The 21,626-nt window shown below is 38.5% G+C and overlaps 1 protein-coding gene across 1 annotated transcript in view; it reads right to left on the minus strand.

The window, feature by feature from the left end:
* Nucleotides 1-17,523, minus strand: part of dchs1a (dachsous cadherin-related 1a) — a 92,482-nt gene extending 74,959 nt beyond the window's left edge. Inside the window, exons 1-2 of the mRNA XM_079609640.1 lie at nucleotides 17,226-17,523; nucleotides 4,077-5,885 (exon numbers count right to left, since the gene is read on the minus strand). Of these exons, the coding sequence (XP_079465766.1) occupies nucleotides 4,077-5,864 (1,788 nt within the window). The 5' untranslated portion in view covers nucleotides 5,865-5,885; nucleotides 17,226-17,523. The remainder of the gene's footprint in view (nucleotides 1-4,076; nucleotides 5,886-17,225) is intronic.
* Nucleotides 17,524-21,626: the final 4,103 nt, after the last annotated feature.

Raw genomic sequence — 21,626 nt, forward strand, 5'->3', positions numbered from 1 at the left:
TCTCTACTGTGCGACAGAGAGTTGTGTGGTTATGACGCAATCGTTAGCCTATTTTTACAAAAACTGCTTCTACGGGGCCATAACGTAAGATACAAGGTATTGGAGTCTTTTATACATTGTCGTGTTAAAAAAAAAAAAAAAAAAAAATATGAACAAATGGAGTCTTTAAACGCCTCAGATGTAAAGTTATTTGCTGTCAAAGTGACGCCAAAATGAATGGGAGTCAATGGAATGCTAACAGCAGGTGATGGTCTGCTACAATGGCGGCCCCCAATGAAGCTTCAGTTTCCGGCTGATGGATTACCCCCTTGTGCGCAGAGAATTTGACGTACCGTAAACTCTAGTGTGAAAGCGCACTACTCGCCGTCGCTTTGCTGAGAGCGCTGTGTGTTGCTTGCCTTGCTGTTCCGAACCCGAGTTCGATTGCTCCCCCCTCCCCCTACCCCCGATGGACTGTGTTGACTGCCGTCCGAACCGCGGTGCGCTTGCGTCATCAAGCTGCAGTTGGCGCGTAATCGTGTTGCTTGGTAACCGCTATGAATGCGTCATTCGAAACCCGGATGCGCACCAAAAGTGCTAGTGTGAAAGCGCCATCACACACACGCAAAGAGAGAGAGATATAGAGATTTATATACCACGCAGAAATCAACGCTTCATCTAAACGATATTCTTTGATGTATATTCCTGTCAAAATAATGGAATTCATTTGGAATTATTCAGCTTTTAAGAACAAGCAGGATAAATGCCGGTAGTGAGCAGAAATAATGCGCAAACGGCTATCTCATTGGCTGGCGCACATATACTACAGTCCATGTTTTAATTTCAGCAAATCAGTTCGAGCAAACGCTGACAACTGATTAATATTAATGAACCCGGCAGCTCATTATATGTTCTTATTATTAGTAGAATTAGTATTATTATCTTTTAATATGAACTATTATCTATTACTATTATCTTTTTTTTTTACAGAAACACTGAATGACCAACAATATATCCAAGCACCACTACCAGTCCTAAATTCAGTTAAAATGACAAATATGCATACATGGTTACCAAGTTTTAGTTCTATTTACTAAAGTTATTACTAAAGTCTGGCGAGTGAACAAAAAAATGTACTAGCCAATGGGGATCTATCGTCAATGTGTGCGTAGAGGGTTGAGTGGTCTTTAGGAAAAATAATGGCCAAACAAAAAGTGCAATAAAAGCATTGCAATCATAATATTGTTGAATTGTATAACACCTGCAAAATCACTGCTTATATATTGTAAATAAATATTCAATATATCTCCCAGCCCTACTGTGCAAGTGAACAGTACTGTTTGCTTTGGTCCATTATACAATCACAGAAAAGCACAAAGATGAGTGTTTCAATAAAAAAAAGAGAAAAATGGCTTTAGAAATAAAATGCAGCGCTAACAAGACTATGCTAACAGATGATTGTTCAAGGCGTTCAATGAATCTGAATGGGACAAAGGCCTTTCCTGCCTTATTGTGCTGTTGAGACCTGTGGAGCAACCACACTCCATCTTTTTCACAGCTCTCTCAATTCAAATCATGAAGAAAAAGGAGACTTGACTAGATGTACCAATTATGCAGCTGCCTCACACAGAGTGAAAAACTGTCGTCATCCCGGTGGTGAACATGTCCAAGACCGCAGTTGGAGTGTGTTGTGAATAGCCTAAAAATGTGAAGTGTCCTTGCAGAAGAGACAAAACAGCAGCTGAGTTCAAGCCATTCTTACGCATACCAAAGAGAAGCCTTTCATCTGGGTCCTCCATTACAGCTCCAAACTTTCCAAACGGTTAGAGGGTTCACAATATCACACAATAGAAGGGATGGATAGATAGTTACCAAGATTTGGGATTTGGAATGATACCAGCATGGGATCAATATTTAGTTATTAATAAATTACCTCGATTGATGAAATTACTGTTGAAAAAAAAGTTTATAAAAAATGTATAACGTGCCTCCATTAAACATGAAAATGCAACTAGATACAAATAACACTAGAAAGTACTGAGAAATTTAAAGATTTTGAATGATAGCACATTAACTTTGGCAGCCCTAAAATTCTGAAACTATACTAAACATTATGAAAGTATACAACTATAAAACTAACAATGATATCATGAAAACTAATGAAAAGTAACTTTAATGAAAAGTAAATTTAAGACAAATATAAAATAAAATGAAATAAAACGAACTAAAACTGACTTGATAAAAACATTAATTCAAATTATAAACTATAAAATCCCTGCCCAACCCAACACTGATTATCAACTCAGTTTTATGCCTTATAAATAATAGAGTAATAATTGAAAGCAGGGTTATGGTCATTAAAAGAATTTAGTAACATGTCTTATAATTTTAGACACCCTTGATTCCAATGCCACAAGTCTTTTGCGTGTTATCTTTGCGGTTAAAACAAAACTGGAGAGAGTAGCTAGAGTTTTCACACTACAAAGAGTGGAAATTCACCAAAAGAGAAATAAAACCAATTTAACTATTCCTCAGCCCAACGGCAGTGACGCACAAGCAAAGTGACAAAAATTTTAAATATAGTAAACCGCCAGTGCCAGTACACATTAAACTAATCACGCTCTGTTGAGGGATACACTGGAAAAAATGAAATCAAGCCCGGTTCAGATGTTAAATGAATGATCACAATAGACCCATTGTAATGGCATTTGGACAGAAGCTTTGATTCAGAAAAAGGGAGGCGGTGGGAACTCTGCGCACAGGGATCTCTGATGAAGGGAAAAAAGCAACTCATCAAGTGCCGTGCTGTGATGCTTGGATGTGGATTTGGCAGTGATTTCTGCAGTCTGTGCATCATCAAACTCCCAACTGCTCTTGAGTGGCATGCCAGCTCCCATCTACAGCAGTCGTTTGTGCCACAGCCTGAGAGACAGTTGGTTTGGACCTCGTCCTTGGCAAGTTTGCTTTGATGGTTGTAAGGATAGACTTAGTAACTCCTTATATTGTTCTTACGTTGAAAACTCAAGTCTTTTTTTTTGCAACTGTCTGTGAACCATTAGCACTCATTGAATGAGGATGAAAACTGACAGCAAGACAGGAGCCACAATCAGATTTGATTTGCACTTGATTTGTAGACCCGAGTACTGCTGATCCGATTGCTAATTCCGAACTTAAGTAATACCACTATAAACTTCTAATTTTACTCCCAGACCTCCCACTTGACCCTATACAGCTCCTATTCCCACTCTGTACCAGAAAGCAGTCAGTCCGTCCCAAAATCTCTCCCAGGCACGATCCTCCCTCTCTCCGGAGAAACCCCAGGGCCAAGTTCCCGTCTGCTGGGCCCTCTGTCAGCTCGCTGGAGTGTGTCTCAACCCCCGCCAGCACAAATCCACCACAGAGAAAGCATTAATGTGCCTTCACTTGATATGTGACCATGTGAAATTACACGTTTTGATTTACTAGGAAATGTATTACGAGCTTTGTATTTGCCTGTGGAGAAACTTATTAGAAAAACACTTTGAAGTCCCTGTACAGACATTGATAAAACGCAGAATGTGCCTTTTATAGTAAGCAGACAACAGGGACTAAGAATTCTTGGCCCGATGAGAACAAGGTCCAAACAAACCTCAACTGACCACTCACATTTTATCCAATGTCATTTTCACATGAAAAGTTAGGTTGTGAATCTAGAACCGGTTCTTTGTAAATACAAATAGCTGAACCACCTTATGCAATACAGTGAAAACCATTGAGAAGTGCAAGTAAGAACAGCTAGTAAAAAACAATCTCCCAAAGCCCGAGGAGAGTAACTCCCTACTGAAGTAGTCCAACCCAAACAAAGCTTACTTAAGCTCACTCTTCAATATCTTACAATTCATCATGCTGGTTTCCAAGTCAATTTCCTAAAACGACTGTTTCCATTTACTCATTTTACACACTTCAAAAAAGCACTCTAGCAATATGTCTTAAATATACACAAGTCATTCCACATTGGGGTTTTCACACAGGTCATTATTTAAAAAGCCCCAAAATTTTGCATATTAATCAGTATAATTCAAATTCAGCATTTGAAGACAAAGAAATTATAGTCCTACCTCCATGAAACAGGTCCCTGCTGCGGCGTTCTCCTTGATGGATGCATTGTAGAACTTGCTGCCAAACACAGGTTCGTTATCATTAATATCCTGTAGGATCACTTTGACCACAGCTGTAGAAGACAGTGGCGGTCGACCCCTGTCAGTGGCAACAACAGTTACACTCGGTATAGGGTCAGTTTCATAATCTAGCTGGGTCAGGGTGGTGACAATACCAGTAATTGTGTCAACACTGAACCAATCTGAATGAGTTCCTTCAGTCTGTAGGATGCTGTACTGAACATCCCCGTTGGGTCCCTGGTCTTTGTCCCGTGCTGTAACCTGTACAACAAAACTTCCCGGAAAGGCCACCTCTGGAATAACCTGGGTGTATTCCTGATGGTCAAACAAAGGTGGGTTATCATTAACATCTGTGACCTGAATGGTAAATGAAGACTCTGCCCGTAACGGAGGGGTGCCAGAATCTGTTGCCATGACTCGGAGTGCATAGTGGTCTTGCTCCTCACGATCAAGTATCTTATCCACGCAGATGAGATAAATTATGCTGTCTTTAGTGGTCAAAGCAAACTTTCCATCACCCCCCTCCAAAGATACATTCACATTGGCATATTCTCCATAATCAGGGTCTGTGACTGAAATCCTAGCCACATACTGGCCTGGCTGTGCTCCTTCAGAGATGTGTGGAGAACCATCCTCACTGAGGAAGATGATGGTCATGGTGGGCTGGTTGTCGTTGTAGTCTCGCACCTGGATGGTCACAAAGGCGTTGGTGATCTCTGGTTGACTGGCATTGTCCCGAGCCTGTATCACAAGCTCATGAACTCTTCTCATCTCAAAATCCAAAGGCTTGTTTAGAGTGATAACTCCAGTTCGAGAGTCAATGACAAAGTAGCGATCAGGATCACTCTGTCTTCTGTTGATGTCATAGAGAACCAACCCATTGTCACCTTCATCGGCATCTGAAGCAAACACCTGCAGTATATTGTTCCCAGGTTGAAGGTTCTCGGAGATCATTGCATGGTAGCGACTCTGGTTGAAGACTGGGGCGTTGTCATTGATGTCCTGCACAGTCACGTCCAGGATCATCTGTCCTGTTCTCTTGGGTGAACCACCATCAAATGCTTCCAGGAGTAGAGTATACGAAGATCTTGTCTCTCTGTCCAAAACCGCATTGACCACCAAATCCAAGTAAAGGACTTTGTTGGATCCTCGTTTGGTTTCAAGAAGAAAAGCTTGTCCTACATTTCCATCCGTTATGATGTAACCTTGCGTAGTGAGCTGGTCCTCATCTGCATCCACAGCCGGATCAAGAGGAAACTTGGCGCCTATGGTTGTCTGCTCTGGGATTTTAAACGTGGCTCTTTTTCTGGGGAACACTGGTGCGTGATCATTGATGTCATTGACTAAGATGGTGACTTCTACTGTTATACCGGTCATGGTGACTGCTATGAAGCTATAACGGTCCCGTACTTCTCGGTCCAAGACCTTTGCTGTTTTTATGATCCCTGTACTCTCGTCGATATCCAGATCGGTGCCAACACCTGTACCCTGATGATCTGAGATGAAATAGTGGCTTGCAATCATGTCAGGTGGGAGGCCAGCACTGATGTCACCTACTACAGTTCCTGCAGGCTGTTCCTCATCTAGTTGGAGCTGCAATGTTCCTGGTACCATAGATGATTGGATGGTCATGAGGTGTAGTATCACATAGAGGATCACCAATATCCACCACTTCAAAGTCCTGTTTTGATGCAATGGATCCATAATTGTCCTTCCTTCTCTCTTCATTGAAAATTCTTCTTAAAAAACCTGACAGGACAAATGGAAAATGACATTAGTTAGAGAAACAAGCATAAGTGAACTGAGAGAAAACAGTCCAACATTGTAAAAAAAAGAAGCATGCATTACAGAAAGATGGATTACACAAGCAGGCTCGGTTACAGTTATGACAGGAATGCTTAAGTGGCTTTCCACATGTTGCATGGGTTCTCTTTTAATAATGCAGCAGTACACCATGTACACACATTGTTCCTGCATTTTACTGTCAGCTAATAAGTCAAGACGTTATTGCTACAGCTTATGTGAGAAGCTTTTCTAGTCTGTACTAAAATGAAAAGAAATTCAAAGTCTCATTGTTTTAGTTATAGTTTGTGTCTTTTGATGAACATGTCCTTTGAATGAGTCAATATTTCACCCTGTTATATTGATTATTTTAGTCAATTTTGGCGTGTATGGTAGAGAGATCCAAGCTTAAAACCCTCATTTAAATACATCAACTCTCATTTCTTTTGGGGTGTAAACTTAAGGAATGTCCTCCTACAGCAAAATATCAATGCAGTGATGGACAGGAGCTTAAAATAGAGACTGTGGCTAACATGAGCCCCCCTTTTTTAAGTAAAACTATACAACTGCAACCCACATTGATGCAAAAGAGAGCCAAGAGTACCCTTTAAAGCCAACTCAGTTTTAACCCTGTCATATATTAATGCCAACACTAATGCACAAAATGAAGCTAGAAAAACGCTGGTGGGCCAATTCTAATATATTAAAACCACAAAGGTCTCCTCTGAGCGTTCCTCCAGCTCCTTTTTAAATTAGCAATTCCTCATCCATAAAATTGTAGCTTGTGGACCTGCAAACTACGACGACCTTATTGCTGAAATTATGAAACAAAATCTTTTATAGATGATTCCTGGAGTAGGATCTTTCTGGGTCCAAATGAATTATAAACATTCTGTAAGACACATCTTAAATATGTATGCTTGTTAGAGGAACTTGACTCATCTAGGCCAGCTTTTCAAGTATTAAGGATCTGCAAAGCAGAAAGGAGATGACATTTCGAAAGTTATGAGAGAGCTTATTATCCGAGGAATAATGAATTGAGTGGTTTTCTGGTTCCTTTTGTGGAATAAAAGTACTACAGGAAAATTGTATTCACATCCAAAGGTACAACTGAAGCCTATATTTGACTGCCTTTGACTAAATCTCTTGAAACAACACTAAAAATCACATTGACCCCCTTTATTTTCAAAAGCAAGCTAGACAGAGTTTACCAGTGCCTTTTAGATTTAAACACATTTTGGACACTCGTTTTCAAAAGCTGCATAATTTCAAGCTACTATGTGTGTGTTTGTATACATATATATATATATATATATATATATATTAGGGATGTCCCGATCAGTTTTTTTTGCCCTCGAGTCCGAGTCATTTGATTTTGAGTATCTACCGATACCGAGTCCCGATCCGATACTTCTATAATACGTACATAAAAAAAGAATAAAGAAGAGCGAAAAAATAGATCCAGGATGTTCCTTATTTTTTATTTAATTCACCTTATTTTAACATTCAACAACTCTGTTAACAAACAGAGCACTTCTGTGAGGTAGCTTAAACAATCAAGTAATAAATAACATAAATTCTTCACTTTTGGTGATGTCAACAAAGTGATGTCATGCCGCACGCATTGCTGTTTCTGTGTGGAGTCAAAAGGGTCTAGCTCTGTGCCATCGCATAACTATAGATGTGTTAAAAAATGAGAATATATATACATACATATATATCCGAGTCCTGATCGGGAGGTAACGTCCGATTCCGATCGAGTCTGAAACCACGTGATCGGGCCCGATTTCCGATCATGTGATCGGATCTGGACATCCCTAATATATATATATATATATATAAACTTCTCATGTTTTTGTTTTGTCCTCATGTGTATATACATATACATACAGTTTTAAAGTCTGCGTGAACCGGAAGTTGCAAACGACAGTTTTCCAGTGTTGTGACGTATTTCCAAGTGAAACGGAATATTGAACAGAGGGCAGGGTTTCACTTCAGCGCTCCTCCTCTCCATCTCTTACTCATAGAAGACTATTACGGTTTGAGGGGAGTGGTTAAGCATTTTCAACCCAAGCCGTCAAACCTACGTCATCAGAAAAGGAACGCCATTCCAGACCGGAAGTAACTTTTCAGACTTTGATTAAAGATTACCACGGCAAACAATTTTATTTCTTTAATCTTTGTACTAACTTGCACGGATGAATTGTTCACCAAAAGACTAGTAATATGCGCTAACAAAGTAAATAGGGTAAATTTTTATTTCATGTCGACTTTAAGATGAGCCTGTCACCATCTGCATTACTATCAAAAGCCACAAAATTAAATTTAAGGACAAGGGAAATAATCATGTCATTCTCAATCCCTGCAAAAGAAAAATAACTTCACAATCAAATTCTTTACTATAAACCACATACAATTTCACATGTTTTCATAAAGTAAATAAAAACAGATTCACAGGAAATACTTTTGCTCTGTCATACTGTAGGAATCAGAGAGGCTCCCTCCGGTGGTGGACTCCAGCTATGTATTTTTTCCCTTCTGCAAAATTCTAATGCTAATTCTTTTCACTTTCTACCCCACGGGGTATTTGTTTTAAGTAGGTAAGTATGTATCAATGTGTGTGTAGGTTTAACTTGATTAACTTCAGAATAACTGGTGGTGTTGAATCTTGCACACAGCTGCACATGTGGTTAATCTAAAATGTGTGTGAATGAGTCTGATGATGCAGGTGTCCATATAAAAGTGCGTGTAAGCGCCAGTGTGTGTGAGTCAGATCAGTGCGTGCTGTGCGCCTCATTGCGGTAGTCTGTCAAGTCTGTGGTAGTGACAGTGTGTGTGTGTGCCTGAGCGACGGAGCAGACCAGGAGGGCTCCACACAGTCTGCCCTGCACCCTCTCTGGCTTTGCTGCATTGTAATTGGGGTCTGCTGGAAGCCTGCCCTGTGCATATGGGAATCCAAAGCTAATTTCAGTCTGTCAGCATCACAGGGACTGAGAAACACACACACACACGAGCAGGAACACTCTCATATGTTTAAGAAAGTACAGGCAATCACACACACACACAATACCTCCAACGTAGATTATGTGCACCAAACCTCTGAATACAACGACCATAAGTCTATGTGTGTGTGTGGTCCGGGTAAACCCTACATTATGGGGACAAAATATCCCCACAAAGATGGCAATATCCGAAACCCCTGTCCTTGTGTGGACATTTTTTGGTTTCAAAATTAAAAATTCGACTGTGAACAAAAAGATTATGATTTGTTCTCCAGACATTGAGGCAATGTCCAAAACATTGTCAAAGGCTGAAAGAAAGTTACACAGATATGTTCAACGGACACTGCCACTTTTACTAACGGCTGGAGCAGACCTCCAAAGGGCTGGACATGTACCACAGCAAACGAACCTAGACAACTGCTATTCTGTCCAAAAGTTTCTTATTCTTGCATTGAATGCCTCTGAATCCAAGAGTATTTCTCTCTCCTCATAAATCTAAATATAATAGTTGACTATAACATATTATTCATAAACTATATTTATATAGTAGGTAGATCAAACCATTCAAGACGTTGGCCATATATCTTAATATTTTGCTACTTTTATAATAGCATGTTAGAGGTGTTACATCACTGTTTCTAATTTTCCATCTTTGGGCATATTTCCAGCGCTCTGGGTCATGTGTTTAACCCAGACCACTTAAAATGACAGAGGACTCATGGTTTAATTATAGAAAATGGCCCATTTGAAGAAAAAAGAAAACACTTTGTGTGCAAGGCAGTCTATCTCTTGACAAAATCTGACACAGATGAAGTGAAAACAAGTCTGCCCTATCTAATTTAAAGAATCAATGCCCACAATGACATTTAATAATGGTCTACAAGCTGTTCACACCTGCTGATTCCAAGCACCTTTTCCAAGTGGGTTGCAGTTTTGTACTTAAAAAAAAAATGATAATAATCTTCCATTCCAAAGAAGAGAAGATAGCAGATTTGTGGGTATCTAGACCACTAATATTTCTAAGCAAGTGTTGCAGCCTTCCTCCATTAGCCAACACTTTCATTCCACACAACAGTTCCAAAGATCTGACAGAGCAGAAAACTGGAGTTAAACAATCCCAAAGAAGCTGCTCTGTTAAACACTGAAACCACTTTGGCCAAGACGCTGGGGATGAAAACAACCACAGCTGGCCAGACCAACACTGATCATCTATCACTCGATGTCCAAAACGTTTTCCCAACCAGTGGAAGACGTCCACGTTGCTCACGACACCTCAAACAACACTCACGCTGGAAGACTGTAATGACTGCAAACACGGCTTTAAAGAATGATGTTTTTTCTAAAGTTCATTTTGGTTAGATTGAGAGGGCGAATGAGGTAAAGACAATACAGTATATTGGCCCCTTCAGTGTAAATGATGAGTGAGAAAAGGCCCTGAAAGCCAAAAAGACCTAAAAAAAAGAAACCCTAAGCAGCCATAAAGTAACACCATCAATCTCAACATTGGGCAACTCAAATATTTCCATTTTAAAGTATGTTTAGTGCTGGGCCAAATTAACTTCACGTTGACTATCATTTGATCTCAAGCAAACATGCTGTCACACTGGGATTATTTTCCTAATATTTTATTGCTTTTACAAGATAATCAAAAGAAATCAAAGAAAACAACCAACCTGGCCAATCGTGATCAATTCCAATGCTACTTCTGGGTGTTTGAGCAAATCACTCAGAACCAGTGAGACTTGGCAAGAGAAGCCTCATGTTGAAGCACTTATCTACAATAATGGAGTATCTTAAAGATCTGCAAACACCACCCACGCACACACTGCGCCTATAACTAGGGTTGGGAACCAAGAACCGATTCTTATTCAGAACCGGATCCTTATAAAACAATGATAATAATAATGCAGGAACCGACTCCCGAACAAATTACTCTTTTTTTTATTTAATAAAATACAAATAGCGCAACCTGTGTAGTCCGATTAAAAAACAAGTAATTCTAATGAGTTGATTATTTGTTGAAGCCAGAAACATACAGCAGAACCAGTACACTCTAATTCCGATCAGCACGTGATCAGCTCGTCGTCTAAGTTCACAGTGAATGAATGCAGTGAACTCTCTCTGTGCATGTGCTGAGTTTAGCGTGCATTTGGAAACGCAGCAGGCACCAACTTGCATAGTTGAAGATTGCAGTATTTCATTAGATTTGTAATGAGACGCGTTTGTAAACTTGTTCAGTCAAAATAAAAGCTTGACTTTTGACGGCAGTTTTCGTTAAAATAAAAGCTTACGCGTTAAACTCTTTCAAGTATAGAAATATTTTTCAGTGCATTTGTTTTACAATATATGGCTATTACGTACTGTCATAATAATGATAATAAGTTATAAAATTATTCCTTTGTAGTGTAATGTAGACTGATACAATATCACAACTAAAAATAGGTTTGAGACTCCTTTAAAGTCCCCGTGAACCGGAAGCTGCAAACGACTTTTCTCCAGTGTTGTGACGCATTTCCAAATGAAACGGAATATTGAACAGAGTAACGGTTTGAGGGTAGTGGTTAAGCGTTTTCAACCCAAGCCGTCAAACTGACGTCATCAGAAAAGGAATGGCATTCCAGAACGGAAGTACCTTATTAAATTTTGATTAAAGATTACCACGGCAAACTATTTTTTTCTGTGTATTAACTTGCTCGGATTAAATGTTCACCACAAGACTAACAAAGTAAATAGGGTCCATTTTGATTTCATGTCGACATTAAAGTTCAGGTACAAGTCAAATGACTTTTTCTTTGTTCGATTTGCACACTGAATATGGGTTGGAGCTCTTAATTTTGAACTACCAAAGTGCACCCGATTGATGAATGAACATTTGTAAAAAAAAAAAAAACTTTAAAATTTACAAAAAATGCCCCCGCCCGGACCCCCTAGAGGGACCAAGGTCCACCCACCACAGATTCACAAAATCCTATGGGAAACACTGCATTTTGTGCCACCATCCCTTTACTCAACAGTTGAGCTGATCCCACGTTCTCAGTACAGTAGTCCAACATAAGCCATGGTAGATGTGCACCACAGGAGCTGGTGGGAAAGAAGAAAACCACCTGCAGGCCTCATATACGTGCACTGCTAATCTACATCAGATACACTTGAGCCATGGGGGGAAAAAAACAAGGCCCTATCAGCCGTGGTTTGGCCAGCATTTAGGATGTTCTGGCTTCAGGGGACCATCTTTTTCCCACACCCTCCAACCTGCTGAGTGTGTTTGTGGAAATGTTTGTGGAAGAGGTCTGCGCGCTGAAGAAAACAAAGAACCACACGTGCTGCTGGGTCCTTTGAACATGACACCAGCTGATACAGCTTCGGTTACAGTGCGAAATTGGAAACATCTGGCTGCAGCAAGCGGATGAGTTCAGTACAGAGTTTATGAAATTTACTGAGTGTAGTTTTAACTGAACACAGACTGTACCATCCCATTTACGGATCATTTCAAAGAGAGGTATCGTGTCCGTTATGCCTGTTGCCATATGGAGAACCATATATATTTGAGTTGTTGAACCCACAGTCAAACAAATCCATATCAGGTTGAGACGTACAAGCCATAGCCGCAATATTTTGTCTTCCTCTGTCCCTCAGGAGATTCAAGTTACGCCCATTACAAATGCTACTTTGACAGTTATCCATTTTATGTTTATGTACTATCTTAGGCTAAGTCTTAGTCTCTTGGAAAGACAGCTACTAAATACATTGTCATCAGATTTTTTTTTGCACCGATTTTGGGGGCAAATCTGAAGAATTCCACAGAAATCAACACGAAACAACATTCACAAACCATTTTACTTCCGAAACCTGATATATTTCTTATATATTTCTAAAATAAAATTTAAGTCATAATTTACTCACCCTGGTGTTGTTATATTGGCATATGCCCTTCTTTCCTTTATGGACCATACAATGATAATTTTTTTTCAAATGTATCGCTCACACTCATCCATAGTATGGCAGTAAATAGCAACCAGCATCAAGCTTTTTAAAAAAGACCCACAAGTATCACAGAATGGTCCCATGCGACACGCGTCGTATGCTATATTCCAAGTGTTCTGAGGGTATACGATATGGTTTGGAGAAAAAGTAACTTTTTGTACAATAAATAAATTTTATGTATTATTTAATGAAATTCCTGACCTTGGCCGTTGGTCTTTTGTGCAAAATTTGTCCAAAACACAAGTTGTGAGAAATCAAGATTATCAAACACGCGACAGGAAACACAGTCCATGTACCCGTATCCTTTGTGTTTGTCGTAAAAAGAAGTTATTGCATTCTGTTCACACCTGTCAACTGTCATTCTGAACAGACTGTCATCAGACAAATGGAATTCCGGTCTAGAGATAGTAAAGAAAGTACACGGATACTTGCATTTTATGTCATGTATCTATTAGTCTTGATTTCTCACAACTTGTGTGCTTTTTCTGGGCAAAAAGGAGTGAACTGCGGCTCTAGTGGAGTCTCACGAACGCACACGTTGCATAGCCATGAACAGAACACCAATGGCCAAGGTCAGGATTTTTGGTTAAATAATACATTCAATTTCCATTTGTTTTTCTCCAAACACTATCGTATACCCTCAGAACACTTGGAATATTTGGCACATGTCGCATGGGATTATTCTGTGATAATTTGCATCTTTTTTTAAAAGCTTGATCCTGCCATGCTGGTCACAATTCACTGCCAATATATGTACCAGCGAGAACAAGACATTTTTTTTTCTCCTTTTGTAGTCCGAAAAAGACAAGAAATAAGGCATTAGAACAACACCAGGATGAGTAAATGATGACTTAAAATAATGAGTAAATGACTGACATAATTTTCATATTAGGGTGAACTATATTTTCATATTAGGGTGAACTATAGGCTACCTTAAATAAAAGTTGCAGGGCAGCGTTGATAAGTTTCTGTGCTCTTGAATGTTTGTGTGTGCGCAGCATGATCTCCCATCTCTGTGTTTAAATTAATGTTTAATTCATGCCATAATTATTAGGCATGCTAAGGGCAACAAACATGTAACTATGCAAAATCCCAGCAACAGGTGTTCATTATCATATCACAGTTGTCATAAACTGTACACTTCAGTGGCAGTCCCCTTAAAAACAACCAGCAGCAGGGCACAAAGGTATTTTTTCAGTAAACACAAGGAGGTCACAAACTGACCCTACATGGCTTTATAGGACATGTGTACAGACACACAGACTCAGAACCTAATGAGAAATGCAGATGAGGGGCAAGAGCCCTCTGGCATGCAATCTCTGCACACCACTCTGGAGACCAGATGCTGCAACTGCTTACGGTTTTAGAGCTCCACCAGAGACCTGTAAGGATGGGTTTAACTACACCACAGCAGAGGTACTGGAACTGTCTGATCATCAGAGAATCCTTTCCTGAGCCAAAAGGATGAGATCAAGAGTGATGTAAAGTTGTAAAGAGTGTGTGACTGCGCAACGACCCCGCTTTTTTCCCCCCAACATCCGAATGGATCTCAGCTCACCCAAGACAGTCCGAGGTCAGGGACGGAGAAATTAACCGATCGTCCATTGGGACGAGAGTCTGGTGACATAATCCCTGGAATGTCTTGAAAGCCCTTCAGCATTCGATCTGGTTCTGCTCTGTCTGAGGGTCAGACATCAATTCTGCTGCTATTTTCTTAGCCAACTTTATACATTCACTTAGTCTAGAAACTAATAAAAAATGGTTCAAGCTCTAAAGCTTTCCTCAGCCCGGCTTGCTCCAGAATCAACTACACTTCCTGTCTAGCGCAGTCGCCTTCTAGTTTTATCTCTGATTTATTAGATTCACAATGTTTAATTGTGGCTGTTGAATCAAACATGTTGTTCTTATTTAAAAACCATTGTAGTACTATAAACGACCTGATGCAGTCTGCTTATTTGCGTGAGGAACACGGTTCATTTTCAAGCTCATGACTTCACCTGAACAAACTGAAACATGAATTAGCTTGGGATGTGACTGACTAATCTTATGGATAGATCCCAAAACCGTGAGTGCGAACTGCGAACATGTGGAGTTTAGCAAACGGATGGTGATGGGCGGGGCGTTATAAAATCTAATAGCCTCAAAATTCAACGAGAGAGGTGGAAACAGTAGCTTTATATCTGCAGTATCGCACTGGCAACCAACGAACCAGAGAAATGGAAGTCAACTGAGCTGAATGAGTGAAAACAACCTTATTATCTTGATGAATATGAATTATTCTCATCCTCAGAGGGAGATTTGGAATGCGGTCTGGATGAACCCCGGCCTGTCACCAACACAAAAGCACAGCACTTCTCTATGGCTAACAAAAGAATTCCACTGATCAACCAATTTAAGAGGAATGTCTCGCAAGGAGAGAAAATCTATATGCTCTGCCGTGTCAACCAAGTTAAATAAATGACCACTGGACATCTGCCCCTGTTATTCTGCAACTGATTTCCTCTGAGGTCCAACACATTGCCAAAAATATCAGCTGAGATACAATGGCCAAGAGAAGTCAGGATGTGGGTGACATTAATAAATACATTAAAACTGTAATTTAAAATGTTGCATGGGATATAGTGGATGGATGCAACACTTTTATTTGTTGAATTTGAAATCAGATACATACATTTTGTAGGGATAATTCTTTAGTTTGATAAGTAACCTTCTGCTTTCTATGGACTGGAGGTGAGATTTATAAAGTTCACCTCAAGGTTTTCACAGGCTGCTACAGCTGCTCCTCTGGCATTTTATGTAGGCTATTCTCCAATTCATTCTCAAAAGCAAAGAACTAAAGTTATGCAATACAAATCACCCCCTCAATGAAAAGAAACGTTTGGGAGGCTTTTGCGGCCCGCACATGGGTTACACCAATACTAGGCTTGATCAAAAACAGCAGTGCAGAATATACAAATAACTGTAGCTCAGTGGTCATACTGCAGCAGTGAACCACAGAAAATATCTTAACCTACCGACTTCTACTGTGTATTGTGAGTCATGGTTAAGAAATATAATAGCTCTCTTAACTTAGTATTGATATTAATATCAGCTGCATTATCACAGATTGTCAGATTATGCATTGATTAATTACTAACAGTATGGTGCAGGTCTGATTCATTCCAAGAAACATTTTTTTAGAGTTGCCTAACCTCCATTTCTACCCCGTCTACAAGAAACAAAAACAATGCATGCACTTCCACTTCAGAAAGATTACAATAACCATCATATACGGTTCATATTTACGATAACCATACAAAAACCACCATAAAATGTACAATCACCATAATAACCATCATAAATATAGATGCAAACAATGACCCGAAGATGTATTAAGCCCCAAAACAAATGCAATGTAGGCTAGCCTACTCAAACAAACAATTTCTCAAGTCTGAATTACAACTTCTCTCTTGACATCTCAATGGTCTCACCAAAGCTTTGGATTGCACATGAAACACTACTGCAGTATAACTGAATGCATGGCCATGGACTTTTAAACTTACGACAATGCTCAATAACCGCAGTGATTTAAATGTCTCTATTGCAATGAAAAAATCAAAAATCTTTGTTAATGTATATGACCCAAACATGCAAAACTACTAAATTTGACATTATGCTATGCTTCCATTCTAGTCCACAAAGTATACACTGCAAGCGACTATGGCAAGCTGTGTTAACATGTATTCCTTTAAACTCTAGTATCTATCTTTAAGTTACTATTAATTTAATAAATAGTAAATATACCAATTGCACACAAAAAATCTTGTAATTTTTGTACTAATAACATATTCCAATTGTTGACCGGACCTTTCCTATTTCCAGTAACTAATCAGGAGGTCTTGTTCTTTAATTAGACTATCTATTCGTTATCCAAAGGCCTACTCTTCTACACTATCAGACACTAGGGTTTATCTCATTTTTATCGTTTATTTTTTATCTCAGTTGCTTTATTTAATAGGCTACTACTATTTGTAACAGTAAAACTGGAATAGTTATGGTACAGTCCAACTGTTCAAGTTAAGCGAGTAGTCTATTGTCCAAATAGTGTCCAAATGAATGGGCTTATTAGATAGATTGGGTAAGTAGGCTATTGGCTTATTTTGACTATTTATTACAAGACAAAATATAAGTATTAGTAAGATCAAGATAGATTCTCAGTTTAAGGAATAAATGTTGATTCGGCTTGCCATAAGCGCGCGCGTTGACTAAGATGAAAGCGTTTTAGTTTTGTCGCTTAATTATGGTATATAAAATCTCAGTTCAATGTCAATTAAACACTTACACTCATCTGTTCGTGCTTTTCAATGAGAGAGATCCAGTCTGTTTCAACGTTCAACTGCAGGAAAACCACCCAAAAATGAAATGTCGTTTAAAAAAATCCGTTTTAGATTATATCCATCTTCCCACAAGTTAACTTTCGCGTGCCACAATAACTTCCACTAGTATATTTCCAGTTTTTTGTATTTCCCCTGTTGTTGTCAAGCTCAGAATACGCTGCACCAGTTCAAAAGGGCTCTGTCCTCCGAACTGAGCGCCGCAGACAGGATGAAATCAGTCCGTCAGCCTCGGCAACAGCATCCAACTCCAGAATCCACACTTCCAACACACGCTCTCAACCTCCTTGACTGAAACTCGACACCACAGCCATCCCACTCCCGCGTGAATATTCATAAGCACGTGCAAGAGTGTGGTAATAGCGTGACCTCATCGAACGGGGGCGACAGCGAGCCAAAACATTGTGACGTGATTTGCTCAGACTTTGGTGCCACCAGTCTTTTTCAGAAGGAATTGAATTTATAACGTCTTTAAATTTAATCCAAATTTAAATTAATCAAATAATTAATTAATAAATCTATCTATCTATCTATCTATCTATCTATCTATCTATCTATCTATCTATCTATCTGTAGCCTACATCCCGACAGACTTTTAATTTCGCTTTTTAGTACTGTTTATTTGTTCAGAAATATTACCAGTGAGAATAAAATTCAAACCATGAAAACCATTCTATAATAGCCTACACAGTCATGACATGACAAAAATAAACACACATCCAAAAAATATAAGGAGAAAAAAAAAGTAATCTTGAGAAATCTGTCATACAGGTTTGCAAATTGCAATGTGGTCTGGGTGAGAGTGAGCGAGCGAAGGCCAAGACAACAGTCAGGTCATGTGACTTCCTCCCATCTGGTGGTTGTCTAAGAGAAGCATGCTGAACGCCCTGGAGGACGTTTACTTTCATCTGCTGCAGAGCTGGAGCCACGACCTTGAATCACTTTCTGACCCCATCAATCCTAAGAGACAACAAAAAGTACAAATCACTGTCTGTTTGCATATAAATCCCTTTGACACAGATAAAGGCAAAGTACTCCTAAGGACCTTGTACTGTACAGAACCTACTCAATAGTTTCATTATGGTGCAAAACACCTTTCCAAATATTTGTATCAAAACAACCATCAGAAATGTATTTTAGCCTCTTGTAGGAAACCTCACTGCAGTCTTACTTGGATGATTTCTCATTCAGTGTGTATTAAGAAAAAAAAAATCATGGAAAGTTCCATTCATCTTATTTAAATTGTCAGATATTTTGTTATTACACTGTAAAAAGTGATCAGTTGACTTAACTTGAAAAAAATTGAGGAAACCTGTTGCCTTGTTTCATGCTTTATAAAAAAAAAAAAAGTAATGTGGAAGTGTTGAGTTCCAATACCGTAATTTTTTTCAATTAACCATTAAGTTTGTTTACTTTATAATTTGAAGGCAACGGGTTTACTAAAAAAATGTAAGTAAGTGAACTCATTCATAAGTGCTTCAAGAATAAATACTAAAGCACATGCAACAAACATTGGTTGTGAATTTGTGTAAAGCCTCTTAAAGAAATAACGGTAAAGTACTTCAAGTTTTATTTAAAACATGAATGTATACATAAATAGTTTGGAATCAATTAATATTTAATATTGAGTGCAAATAAACCTTGACAACGACCTGAATGTTCAGAAGCGACATGTACTGCAGTCTACATGGTATATCAAGTGATAATGTCGAAGAGCCCATGGGATCACAAGGCCACGCCAAAATCTATACAAAAATACATTAGACAGGAGATGAAGTTTTCCTGAAAAAATATACTATCTAGTTTATTTATATGAAAGGAGTTTAGGGAGAAGACAGGCTTGGCAGTCAGTTAGGCTGAAAAATGAAGAACAATCTGTCTCATACACCCTCGAGTCCAAAAAACCTGCAAATTTTCATGTGTGCTGATGGGAAAGAAAATAAAGATATAGATGCTCTTCCTTCGGTAGCACATGGCTGAGAGACATCTGACTATTATGGGGACAGGAAACAAGGTCAGAAACTTTTGTTTCACTCAGTTATACTCCTTAACAATATGTTTACTTAGTGGTGATGTAACTATCGATACATGGCGACAGAGCTGTTCAGTTTGTAGTTTATAAGCTTAGGAGAAGAAAATAAGTCTGTGGTTAACATTACTTCAAGAAACTTTCCTGTTTTATTCTACAGCTTACACAATTATTCAAAAGTTTGGGGTCAGACTCTTATACGCACCATTTATTTGATCAAAAATAGTTCAATATTATTACAATCGAATATATTTTAAAATGTAATTTATTCCTTTGATGACAAAGCTGTATTTTCAGCAGTCTTCAGTGTCACATGATCCTTCAGAAATCATTCCAATGTTGAAAACAGTTGTGCTGCTTAATATTTTTTTGTGAAAATATTGTTAAATAGAAAGTTCAAAAGAATAGCATTTTTTTGAAATAGAAATTTTTGTGACATTATAAATGTTCTTACGCTCACTTTTGATCAAATGAATGCATTCTCGCTCAATAAAAGTACTGTTTTTCAAAAAAATTCAACAAGAAAAAGTTGGTATACTGTACATTTTTAAGTACAATCAACTTGGATGTTTAAGTAATTTCAAATTAAATGACATTAAACTGACTTTTAAAAAATTAGTTGAATCTTCTATAACTTTTTTTTTTTTTTTAAGTTGAAAATTGCTTAACTTATTTTGATGAGTTAATTGTCATAACTTATTGATCATATCATTTTTTAACTTGGTCAAGCACGTCCATCCTTATGGTAGCTGTAGTACTTGTTAGCATCTACATTTTTAAAGCATAAACCGTTTCAAAATTCACATTTGCTGTATAAATAGGTGTCATCTATTACTATATCTTCAAGTAATGTTAACCACAGACCTTATTTTTCCCATAAATTAAAAACTGGTATGCTTAAAATCCATTATAAACTCCCAAAGGAACAAAATAGCTTCCCAAGCTAGCCTACAAATTGACGTCAACACTGAGAAGCCCTGGGTATGTGCACCAGGTTAAAAATGGCCTCCAAAACAGCTATGAATGTATCTGAGCTAATGAACGTATGCCCACAATTTGGTAAACTCTCAATTAAATGTTTACAACATGACTAAATGTTATTGGGATCTGCAGAGAAACCAGAACATTTGTATCTGGGTGGAGCGGAACCCATCAGGCAAACAAGACCAAGCAAACCCATAAGCTCATTTTCAGCATGTAGTTGATTCACGATGTCTGAGCGACCACAGTTATTTCCTGTTGAGCTCAAAACTGTCATTCAGTTGTATTTATTTGTTTGCGGGTAAATATGTTAAAACTGAGGCGGGACGGGGTCATTCTTTTACTCTGTATGATTCGGATTATGACTTTAATGGCAGTTCGCACACTACACTTTGCACAGTGAGGTCATGTTTACAATGTTTATTACATGTCAGCTTGATGCATGCTAGAAGGCAGGGTAATGGGTGCAGAGAAAAGGACTTTCAGTACAACATCTTTGATTCGACCGAATAAAATGAAGCGGAAATTAAAATGTATAATTTAGCAGACATTTATCCTAAGCAATTTACTGTAAGTCAATTGCAAACACAGTCCCTCTGAAGCAATTTGGGTTAATAAAAGTCTTAGTTGTTTTTAACCGCTTTAATCAGACGAATTCAATCCAGGCCCTCTGCTGACAGGAGAAATAAATAAATAATATAGACTTAATATAGATTTTTTAGATAGATTGTCACACCAATTTTAATTTCAAAGCTGAACCATCATAAACAGGATACTATGAAAAAACGAAAAGATTCGTCAGTCTAACGTTGCCGCCAGCAAACTACAGCAAGATACAAAACACACACTGAAAGATTAATCTCACGTTGGAAATGTTTACGGTCTGCACAATGCTAACACTGATTAGGATGATCTATCAGGGGAGCATATGTAGCCAACATGTCAGAGAAGTAGCGGAGACGGCCGAGCTCTCGTGAATCTGCACAACCGTCTCGAAGCTTTAGTGCAAACCACAGGGAAACACAGTTAAGATGCTTTGAACGCATTGCAATGCCACTGTCATTCCTGGAAAAAAAAAAACATTTCAACGACTTTCCACAAACACATAAATATAAGCAAATTCCTTATCAAATGTAGAAAACCAACTCATATTCAGTGAGAAGAATTCTTCGCTATCTGTTTAAATGTGTTTATATTGGCTGATTTACATCTCTTACTGGTTGTCAACAACATTTTTCCATTGCCATCTTGGTTTTTTTACTGCAAGGAATCCAAACAAACTCTGTTGCTTATTTCGAATGTTCACATCTGATGCATTTATCACCCAAACATCGAGACG

This window comes from Phoxinus phoxinus, assembly GCF_949152265.1.
Source record: "Phoxinus phoxinus genome assembly, chromosome: 4".
Classification (NCBI taxonomy): domain Eukaryota; kingdom Metazoa; phylum Chordata; class Actinopteri; order Cypriniformes; family Leuciscidae; genus Phoxinus; species Phoxinus phoxinus.